Source organism: Canis lupus, chromosome 19 (genome assembly GCF_003254725.2).
Source record: "Canis lupus dingo isolate Sandy chromosome 19, ASM325472v2, whole genome shotgun sequence".
Classification (NCBI taxonomy): Eukaryota; Metazoa; Chordata; class Mammalia; order Carnivora; family Canidae; genus Canis; species Canis lupus.
Window position 1 is genome coordinate 4,638,475 of NC_064261.1, and position 12,013 is coordinate 4,650,487.

The 12,013-nt window shown below is 34.4% G+C and overlaps 1 protein-coding gene across 1 annotated transcript in view; it reads left to right on the forward strand.

Moving 5' to 3' along the window:
- SLC7A11 (solute carrier family 7 member 11) overlaps positions 1–10,875 on the forward strand; it is an 89,384-nt gene extending 78,509 nt beyond the window's left edge. The window contains exon 12 of the mRNA XM_025462247.3: positions 3,713–10,875. Within this exon, the coding sequence (XP_025318032.1) occupies positions 3,713–3,780 (68 nt within the window). The 3' untranslated portion in view covers positions 3,781–10,875. The remainder of the gene's footprint in view (positions 1–3,712) is intronic.
- Positions 10,876–12,013: the final 1,138 nt, after the last annotated feature.

The following is a 12,013-nucleotide window of genomic DNA, read 5'->3' on the forward strand; positions in this document are numbered from 1 at the left end:
TCTCGCTGTAAACTTCCCTTTTAGAACTGCTTTTGCGGCATCCCACAGGTTTAGATATGTTGTCCTTCTGGATTCTTTTATTTGAATATATTTCTTGATTTCCCTTTTGATTTCTTCTTCAACCTGTTGGTTGTTCAGGAGAATCTCTACATATTTGTGAATTGATTAGCTTTTCTTTTTATTTGATCAATTCAACCAATTTCCTTTATTGATTTGATCTTCATACTGTGTGGTTGGAAGGATACTAGGTACAATTTAAATCCTCTTAAATTTGCTAACGCGTTTTGTGACCTATTATGTGATCATCCTGGAGAATGTTTTGTGTGTGCTTGAAAAGAATGTGTATTTTTCTGTTGTTGGATGGAACGTTCTATGTATGTCTGTTCAGTCTGTTTAGTCTAAAGTGTCATTTAAATCCATTATTTCCTTAATGATTTTTCTGTCTGGATGATCTATCCATATTGAAACTGGAGTCATCGGGCAGTCCGGGTGGCTCAGCAGTTTAGTGCTGCCTTCAGCTCAGGGCACGATCCTGGAGACTTGGGATCGAGTCCCATGTCGGGCTCCCTGCATGGAGCCTGCTTCTCCCTCTGCTTGTGTCTCTGCCTCTCTCTCTCTCATTGTCTCTCATGAATAAATGAATAAAATCTTAAAAACAAACAAACAAACAAACAAAAAACTGGAGTCATCAATTTCCCCACTATTGCTGTCTATTTCTTCTTGATATCTGTTAATAATTACTTGATATATTTAAGTGCTCCAGTATTGGGTACATAGATGATTATGATTATAATTATTATATCTTTTTGATGAATTGACCCCTTTATCATTGTATAATGACTTCTTTGTTTCTCTTTACCATTTTTGGTTTAGGGTCTGATATAAGTATAGCTACCCCTACTCTCTCTTGGTTTCCATTTGCTTGAATTATCTTCTTTCATCCCTTCACTTTCAGCATGTGAGTGCCCTTAATGGCTAAATGTGTCTTATAGATAGTGTACAGATGAATCTTTTTAAAAAAATCAATTCAGCCACTCTGCATCTTTTAGTTAGAAATTAAGACATTTAAAGTAATTATTGATACATAAAGACTTGCTATTGGAATTTTGTTAATTGTACTCTGATTATTTTGTAATTCCTCTGTTTCTTTCTTCCTGTGTTGCTTTTTTTCTTTACAAGTTGATGATATTTTGTAGTGGTTGTTTTTATTCTTTTCTCTTTATCATTTATGTATCTATTATGGGTTTTTACTCTGTGGTTACCATGAGGCTTTCATCTTATAGATATAACCATGTATTTTAAGCTGATAACAATTTAAATTCAATTCCATAGTAAAGTTTTACTCATTTACTTGCCTCTGCACACAAATTTTATTTTGATGTCCCAATTTTCATGTTTTTACATTGTATGTCCATTAACAAAATATTGTACCTATAGCTACTTTCACCACTTTTATCTCTTAACTCATATGGCAGATTTCAAAGTGATTCACACACTACCATTGCAATATAAGAGTTGAATTTGACTATATATTTGCCTTCACAAGTGAATTTTATACTTTCACTTGTTTTTATGTTACTTTTTTTTATCTTGAAGAATTCTCTTTAGCATTTCTTGTAGGCAGGTCTATTGGCTATAAATTCCCTCAGCTTTTGTTTGTCTGGGAAAGTCTTTAGTCCCCTTTATTTCCAAATGATAGCTTTTTTGGATAGAGTATTCTTGGTTGATGGCAGTTTTTTTTTTTTTCTTTTTTTTTCTTTGAGCGCTATGAAAATATCATCCCATTCTCTCCTGGTCTGCAATTTTTCTGCTGAGAAATCTGCTAATTTCCTTACTGAGATTTTTTTTTTCCCCCATAGAAGGAAGTTCTAGCTAAGGAGTCACCACTGTGACTCCTGGTGGTTGGAGGGAATACAGCAGTGGCAAGGGTTCTGGAATTACAAAGTGTTGTCGTAGAGCAGCCTGAGGATGTGGGTGAAAGTCTCACTTCTGGCACCAGTATACCCCCAAGATAGCAACAGCATAACTCTGGTAGTGATCTGTTAAAGGCACATGTGGGGATCTGGACACAGAGCAGTGGCAGCCCTGCCCTGTCAATGACATTTCAGAGCTCCAACTCAGGACCTGAGCAGTAGAGTTAAAGGCAGCAGTAGCCTTTTTCCAGCAATGATAGGTCAGAGCCCCAACTTGAAACCTGAGGGGTGGAGCCTACAGTAGTGGCAGTGCCCCTAGCAATGATGGGTCAGAACTGTGACCTGGAACCCACAGGATAGGGATTAAGGCAGCAAGAGCCCATCTCATCAATGACAGTTCAGAGCCTTGACCTGGGATGGGGTTCTCATGGCAACAGCAGCACAGCCCCAGTAATGGTAGCCAAGGTGTGACTTGGGAAACAGGAAGTGAGTAACACTTAGGATAGTGGCAGTGCCCCTGGCAGTGATGAGTCAGAGCCAGGGCCTGGAACTGAGGGGTAGGAGTAGGTCCAGTAAAAGATTGTCTTGGCAATTATCATTCAGATTCTTGACCTGGAAAGGTTGTTGGAGGGGGACTCAGGGCAACAGTAGCATAGCCCCAAAAATGACAGCCAGAGAGTAACTTGGGACCCTGAGGGCAGGGCTCAAGAGAGGAGAGGTTTCCTCAACGATTATGGGACAAAGCCCCAGTCTGGGGCTGGAGTGGACTAAGAACAGTGGCAGCTCCAGTCTTGTGTGTGGTGATGTGCCATGGTGCCCCATCTTGAGAGTGGGGCACATCAACACCCAAGGCCCCATACGGGCAAGTCTCACCTCAACATGAGCCCCAGCCTCTGGGAGCAGATGTGGAGTGGGGATGCTCGGTGCCCCATCAGCTGGGACCAGTCGTTGAGGAGGACTGTGGGAAGCCTATGTAGCTAAAGCTGCACCCTTCCACAACACCAAGCCTTGTTGGGGTCCTCCAGATTCTGACTGGGGGAATAGGGTGATGCAGGCAGGATACTTTCTTTACGTTTCTATGTAGGCATCCTCAATTTTTTTTTTTTAGCTCTGCTAGATTTTTGTCCCCTTTTCTTTGTTGTTTAGAAATTTCCCTGATCTGTTTTCTTCAGTTTGTAGCTATTTATTTATTGTTCTTGGTTTTTTGTTTGTTTGCTTGTGTTTTTGTTTTGTTTTGTTGTTGTTTTTGTGGTGAGACAAGTGTTGGGACCTCCTAGCCCTCCATCTTGCTGATGGACTCCCAAGTCCCTCGTTCTGCAGATGAGATGATAAGGCCCTGGGACATAATGTGTTTTACTCAGAAATATGCTACAAGTTTGAGCAGGATGTTAGAGTATGAGTCTTTTGATTTTTCTGAGGAATTGGTTGTAATCTCATAGGTACTAAAACAACAAACCAGTTTTAAACCAAATATGGAGTATATTTTTGAACATTTATTTATATCTTGGTTCTGTTGCCTCAAAATATTTTCAGCCTCCTGGCTTCTGAATAAAAATTCCTATTTGAATACAAAATATTAATGTATTCTTGCTAAGAAGCCATCATGGGAAGTTACAGAAGTGACAAATAAATTAATTGAGCATGATGGGATTCTAATGAAGTAAATAATTCTTGAAAGTGCTCATGAAATAGGCGGTTGTATGTTTTCAGTATTCAACTCCAAATAATTCACATTTTGCTGTCTTTACGCATTCCTGAGTTCTGTGCATTTTTAATTTCTCTTCTTTATTTCTTTGTAGACAAAATAACCAGAACATTACAAATAATACTGGAAGTTGTACCAGAAGAAGATTGTGATAAATTATGAATTAATGCATTTGAAATCTTGGTGATCTATGCATGGCCTTGTTTCTGTCCAAAGGCTAAAACAAAATGTGGATCTTCATTTCATGAAAATCTAGAGGATTGCAACTTTGGTGATGGACTAAAGGAATCTGTTATTGCTATTCGTATCTTTTAGTGTATTCAAGCTGGTTTCTAAGAACTTTAGTTCTAACTCCATGTAGTTACTGAAAGCTGATATGCAAGCATTCCATGAGTTCACATGATTTTGGAATCCCTGATACCTACGTGAAGTTGGAAGAAAATGACTACAGAATGAACTATTACTTTAGTGGCCTTTATAACATATTTTATCATGAACACTGAGATGTTTTCTGTATATATGGCTTTTATAGAAACAATTTTTATATGCTGTAGATGACTATACTGTGAAAAGTGTTTTCTACTCTGGTGGGGGGGAAGCATACGTCATCATTATAGACTGAGGAGGGAAAGAAATTTATTTTATGTTGTCATTGCATTGCTTACCCTTAGATAACCAACTTAGATGTCACTCATCTTTTAATGCATTATAGCTAGAGCATTTTGAACAAAAGACAGAAGGGATAGGCCTAATTTTAAGGAATATATTAAAGAAGAGCTTCTAGAGGCTATTGTTTATGAGAAAAATCCAGGAATTATGTCTAAAAATTCTTGATAATTGATTACATTAAGATTTTTTTCACTCATTATCATTTCACTCCAAGGTTATGGGCCACTTTGTTTGCATGGCAGCCCATTTGACTAGGAAAGGATGTATCATCTTTCTAAGAGCAAAACAATACTTCAGTTCGGTATTAAAGCCTCTTAAGTACAATTACAGATAATTTACCTCCTTGATAATATATCTAAATATATGCATTTTTAAATCTTCAAATTGCAATGTTCATATAAGACAGAAGTCAACAAGAGAGAAAATACCCAAAATATTATGCCCAATCCTATAATCATATCTATATGCAGTGTTAGTAATTAGGAATAATTTTTTTAATATCATAAGTTATTTTTACATCATGACAAATTTTGATAGTTTGTATGTTTTCTTTATATATTTTATATTCTGTTAAAGTATCCCTTCAAATGAACCTGTCCAGATTAATTAGGAAAAGGAATATATTCACAGAAAAATTGAGGCAGAAATGTCACTGCTAAATAAGATTTACAACGAGTATTTCTAAAAATTTTCCACTTCTTTATCTCAGCTTTGTCAGTAGTTTCCTTACCTTAATTATCATTCAACTTGAGAAAGAGATAACTGATAACAAATTCATCAAAAGGAGAAACTGTATGTATATGTATTCAGACAGATGTTTTTATGGTAGGTTTAGAAAATATTGTGGAATTTTGAATGTAATATAATGATGGAATGTGTAAACTGTTATTTACATACCTCCAAGATTAAATAGCCATACCAGACTGTTTCATCCCCTGATTTGAAAAGTAACAAGTTTTTAAGGAATTTTACTGATTAAAATCATTAAGAGCTGATAGTTCATAGACAATTGACCAAAACAGAAATGATGATTTATAATTTGAGGCAATTCTAATTCACTAATTTCAGTTTTTTTTTAATTTCAGTTTTTGATCTTGATAATATTTAATACACATCCAAGATTGACATTTTTTTCAGTCAAACCTAGTATTTGGGTCTCTAAGTGAATTCATAAAAATTCTTTCCTTTTTCTCTTACCATATGGTTTTCAAATTTGATCTGTAGTTTCTGCTTCTTCTATCCATTTGTCTACATCTCTTGCCACTCTATTGTTGCTGAGGTAAAAATAGATTGTCCTTATGTTGTTTTTTTTTTCTACAGTCTAAGCCCATGTAATATAAACCAGCAAACTCTTCTTGAGGTTTTTCGTGGGTTTTGTTTTTGTTTTGTTTGTTTTGTAGTGAAAAAAAAAAAAAAAAGGTAAAAAAAAAAAAAAAAAGGTAAAATCTTATAGAGAAGTTTGTACAGGTCTTGATTATTCCTGAGAGTAATGTGCTTATATCTACAGTGGCAGATAGGTCTCATTTTATTTCTTTATTTTTTGTTTTAATTTCTTTTTAAATATGACATTGTAAAAGCCAGCTAGAACACATACTTATTTTTTCCATCATTTTCAAAAATGATTTTTGCATTGTTAAATTTCTAAACATTTGTTTAACATTGTTAAATTTCTAAAATTTCCATTTTAACCAGACAGAGAGTTAGTTGGTCAATAATTTTTTTTAAGTGATAAAGATTAAGTTGTACTTCAACTTATTTGCACGATACATCACGGAAAGATGCAGGGTTTCTATAATCAGGAAATCAATATTCATAATTTTTATTCAGATGGTATTGCATCAAACCATTCTAGTTGAAAACCCCCCTGCACAGTAATATGTATGTTTTATTTATACTAAGTAAATTTTTTTCTCGTATAATTAAAATTATGTATATAGAGAATTATATATAAACCATTACATGCAATATACTTGCACCAGTGTGAATATTCAAATGTTCATATACATATTATGAGTTTATTATACCACAAAAAGTATAAGTGGCCAGTACAGTTTAAGATGACTAATATACTATTTTCAAATGTACTGCTTTTTGGTAACATGGAATCTCAAGTATTTAATTGAAAATTAAACAGATTTAGTTAAAGACTTCCAAAGCTAAAACAATTTTATTAAAAAATGGACTGATTCTCCTTATGCAATTATAAATATTTCAGTAAATTTTTGGACTCATTTTTTAAAATGTTAGATTATTTTCCCAAGATTTTTCTTTGGTTGATTGTGGAAAACTGGACTGTTATAAATGTTTAGATCAACTGGAAGTAGACCCTATTCTTGTCTTTCTTCAGGAGATTAAAGATTTGTTCTAGAAAAAATAGCAGACTCCAGTACCCAACATAAATGTTAGGCCTGTGTACCCACAAATATACATATGTGCTTATACTGTATCTTTCCTATCTCTGCTGGCACAGGAGTAGGATAGATTATTAGGTTACATTAGGAATGCATAGCATTTTCTCTAACATGTACGTTGAAACACATTTCTGGGTAATTTTATGTGTCTGGTAAAATTGTGTCCCCAGTTGCTATATTAACAGATAGTTAACCTGAGTATAATTACTTAACATAATTTTTTTATGAACTGTAATCAGTCTTCAGGAAACTCATTATTATATCTCTATTTGTAGACGAATGTAATGCCAACCACGAAAGAGGGCATCTTTGCCCTATAGTGGATTTCTTATAATTGAGTTAAAGGTTATGAAAAGATAAAATACTGAAGGTCAGAGTAGCAGGAAATGAAAGATAGCATGTGACTTGAAGTAATGATATTTTGATGTAACTTATTATGCAGCATAGTCAGAGAAAAATTAAAAAATAACTGTTGTGCATATGTGGATATCCTGAGTAGCTGATGGAATGTAGCTTCAGCGCCCCTTGCTTAGATATGCCCCTTCCAAGGTCCTGTACCTAATGTTGCATTAGAAAATTTGTATTTTGTTTCTTTCTTGAAGAAGATCAGAAAAATTGTATACATTTCTGGCCCTACAAAATCTATATCAGTCTCTGAGAATATGGTAAAATAACTTCCATTATTTTTTCTAGTAGAAATAAACATGGGACATTTATAGAATATATTTTTAAATAATAAAGTTTTGAGTTAATTGAAGTATCTAAATATAACTATAAATGGTTTTCTCATAATATATATCTTGCGACATATAAAGAGAGGGGTCACTTCTGACATATTTTATGATTAAGTTCTGAATGATAGAAAAACAACAAAATTTTTAAAAAATATTTTATTTATGAGAGACAGAGAGAGAGGCAGAGACACAGGCAGAGGGAGAAGCAGGCTCCATGCAGGGAGCTTGATATGGGACTGGATCCTGGGACCTCAGGATCATGCCCTGGGCCAAAGGCAGACGCTCAACCACTGAGCCACCCAGGAGTCCCTATAACTCTTTTTCTTACTTAGGAAAGAAATATAGCGAGATTGAGGATTTGAATGCAGGGGACTAAAAGATTGATTTTACTTAAATATAATCTTGCTTCATTCTACCCTACACAACATGCTGTATGTTGGTGCTGACAATGTTTACAGAGTCATATTTTACTTTGCTAACAATTTAAAGTCAGGAATTAAAGCATGACAATGTGTAACTGGCAAGAAGAAACTTGTAGCAGATATAAATTAGAGAGAAGATAATGAGACATCTTGACAGCTTCTGTTTACATAATCTATAAGGTAAAAACTTATTACCTATAAATATATTTTAGGTTAATTTTCTCATAAACATAAAAATATTTTTAAATGTATATCAATATATATAATACTTAAGAGTGTAACCTCTGGTAGTTTTAATACTGTACTTAAAAAGATATCTTAACAGCCAAATTTTGAAGATAATTCTTACTTCTTTTTGTTGCATTTTCAAATCAGTTGATTATGTCTAAAAATAAATGCTTGGTTTATTCTTAGATACACTACAAATTCTCAAATGTAAATCCTAGTCTCACAAAGTTCACCAGTTTTCCATGTTGTGAGATATTGTCCTTTGCAATCTCCTAAGGATATTAGCTTGATCTTTCTGAACCATTTCTGTTTTTGTCTTTTAGATCAATCAATTATTTCCTTTGTTTTATTTGTCCTATTTGGACATGGTATCCTCTAAATGGGAGTGAATCTTAATTAATTTGAATTTATGTTCAATGACTCTAGATATCTTTAGTGTGAAACTGCCACTTGGTTTACTCCCTTGGGAGTCCTCAGCTCTCTTTGTTACCATTGGCTTTAAAATATCACTAGGGGATGGTGATCTCAAGTAGTTATCTATTACATGTGTGTATTTCAACTCTTGGATCAAGGGTACATTTATGGTACCAATAACAGCCTTAACAGTTTAATAAATATTCTCTCAAGAAAACTGTGGAGTAGTAGGCCTTTGAGAGCCATGCAGATGGATGCACTGGTTTGAAAGTGGACATACTTGTTTTTCCCTCAACATACACACTACTGACTTTTTAAAAAGTATGACTTTCAAGTGAATTAATTTATTGGTTAGAAGATTTGTTTGCTGAGTCCTTATTACCTCTTGAAGTCTTTAAAGGTCATGCTGAAAGCTGAAGAAACAAGCAAAAAAGACTGATGCACAGTTAATGTCTTTTGCAGAAGTGACTATTTTGAGCATCTTGTGTGACGGTGTACTTTGCACAGAATCCTGTGGCAAAACATATTAGGCCTTTGGATGTTACATCTGTATAATTGGTTGCATTGTGAGGGATCTTAGATGATGATTGTGAAGATAAGACCTCACTTACTCCTAGTTAACAGTCTTCAGTACATGCTCAGAAGCTCATTTGTGTTACACCTAGAGGCAATGCAATGTGGTTCCCTGGTTGTAGGTTTGAGCTTATTTCAAAAGATTTATGAATTATTTTTTCCCTAGAATTTCTCCTTCATTCCAAATTTCCATTTACTGGCTAATGTAATATAAAGAATATTATATTAAAGTAAAATAATACTTTAGGGGAATAGATTGTTTGCAATGAGCGTATGCTTTTAACAGAATAGGAGTGATCTACATTAAGCTACTGTTGTTTTAATGATTTTTCAAACACTACCATATAGCACTTTTTAATTTCTCTGGAAGAAAAAAAAAAACAATATATATCTATGGTTACTACACAAACCACAAGAATCCTCTAAAGATTTTAAGTGGTCTTGGGTTGTTTTTGATCTTCTCCCTTGGAGAAATTTTTTACCTAATAGTTTTCCCTTGCAAATAGTACGACTAACGCTATAAATCTGGAGCTAGACTGTTGATAACTCACATCTTGAAAACCAGATTCTTCTTTTGACATTATCCATGAGTAGAGAGTGATATATGACTTTCCTCTTTGAGGATATCTGAGGCCAATGCTATTTTCAACACAGGCATAGGCTTCAAGTTTCCATTTCTTTGTAGAAATGTTGCAATATAATAGTAATGAGTTTTCAGTGGTACCCCACAACATTTTGAGAACTTTGCAAATGTAAGCATCAGATGTGTTGAGAGTGCATTGCTCAGTACCATGAAATATAGAAGTCTTCTCTCAGTGCCAAATTGGTGAGCAGACATGTAGATGTGCTTTATAATAAATACAAATAAGAAAAAGGCAACAAATGGACTCTTGTATTGAGTCCTTGACAAATTAATTTGTCCTACTTTTCTGACAAAGATTTGACTCCAGATTTCACAGTTTTGTTTTGTTTTGTTTTGTTTTGTTTAATATATACTTACTTTAATATGGATTAGCTAGTAGTGATGCACTGGTAGAGATGGTATTTAGCTATTGACTCAGAATTCATTTCATGATGAGTTTTTCGTGTCTTCTTATCATATGTATATCTGTATTTACTTTGTTAAAAAGAGATTTAGTGAGCTTCGTGTTAAAATCTGCCTAGGGATAGTGACTTGTTTTTCAGTTATCAAGGGATAGAAAATATATGTGCTGGTATGTTCATATCAGCATATTATTAGGTACCGTATATGAACGTATTTAAATGCCTCTGACATTCTATGGCAAGCATCAATAATTTGCATCCATGGAGTCAGGTTAGCCCGGTGGGAAAAAATGGTAGTCAGAATACTCTGGAGGGTTGTGCTGTCAGCCATCTCTGATCTATGCTTCAATTCTAATTTATAGACCAGCTCTATCCCCTTAACTTGGCTCTCGAATGTCTGTCATGGCCTTGTACCATCCCCCTAACTGAGGGGCAGTGTCCCCAGTGCTCCTCATCTGTGATAGGGTTTCTTCACTGTGGCATTATGGTGGTAAAACATGGTAAAGGGGTCTGTGTGTATTTTGTACAGATTTTACACAATGTCTTATATCGATAAATTCTTAAACAGCAAAATTCCTTTTATGCATCTACATTCCAACCATATTAGGAGTACTGATTTATTTAGATATTTAACTATGAAAATATAAATGGTGCAAAGGGACATTCATGTGTGGATTGTGTTGTGTTTCTTAAGGTTCTCTGGCACTGATGTCTATACCATCATGTGATATGTGAAATAAAAAGGATTTTTCTACAGCTTAATGATTTCCCTCTGGGGAGAGTTCTTGTGCAGCAATCACACTGCCAGATGGTGTTTATGGGCTATTTGTGTAAGTGGTAAGATATTATGAAATAAGAGTGCTTTCATCTGATAGAAAGTCTTGACACATGTGTTTTTTGTATGGAATAAATTTTGGTGCAATATGGTGTCACTCAATTTTGCAATGGATTTGATATCAATTGTACTTATGTATATGCATACCCGTCATGCTTCTAGTTGCTTCAACCTTTGTATGTTTTTTTGTCCATATTTTTACTTGAAAATACTTTAAATGGAAATGAAATAAACATTTGATAGTTTACATAAGAAAAGTCATGTATTGCTTTTTTTTCAAAAGTCAGTTTATATACCAATAAATTGAAGGCTTTGGTTTTATTTATTTTTTATTTTTTTTAAGGCTTTGGTTTTAATGACTGGATTTATCTATCACTGATTCTGTGTACTTGTTGGCATATTGCCCTTAGCATCATTTTCCTATAGTAAAAACTGAAAGTGTGGCAAACACTACATAAAGACCGTAGATACTTTTCTTCCTCATGGCTTATGTCTATCTATGCTCTGGTCTAAAATATTTACTAACTTCTCTCTTCTATTGTTACCTGTCAGTTCAATCTTATTTCTTGCCTCTTAACAAAATTTTAATGTCCTGTCTACCTCTATTTCAGCCTTCACATGTTTCCCCAGAATGTTCTTTCTGAAACACAAATATAATAAAAGTCTTCCACAGCTTTACATTTACTTATTTTTTTCTAGTTGGATAAATCCAAACTCCCCTGTATAACACAGTGCTTTGCATAATCTGCTGTCCTTTCTCCAGCTACAAATGAGCACTTCCACTTTCTCTGCAGCCATATTGTCTTTTTAAATTTTTTCCAGTAGTTTGACAACAACAAAGATGCTGTTATTTCATTTGACACACTGTGGATTACGGAAATTATATTTTCCCTGCCCATTCCTGTCTTCTACTTTCAACATAGCAAATTTCTACCCAACATTCAAGACTAGTTCAAAAGTCCCCTCTTCCAGAAACCTTCCCCCGATCCCTGAATATCTTGACCATCTTGGGTGCACCTTTTTTGTAGAACTCATCACACCATTGGAATCGATGTACTTGACTCC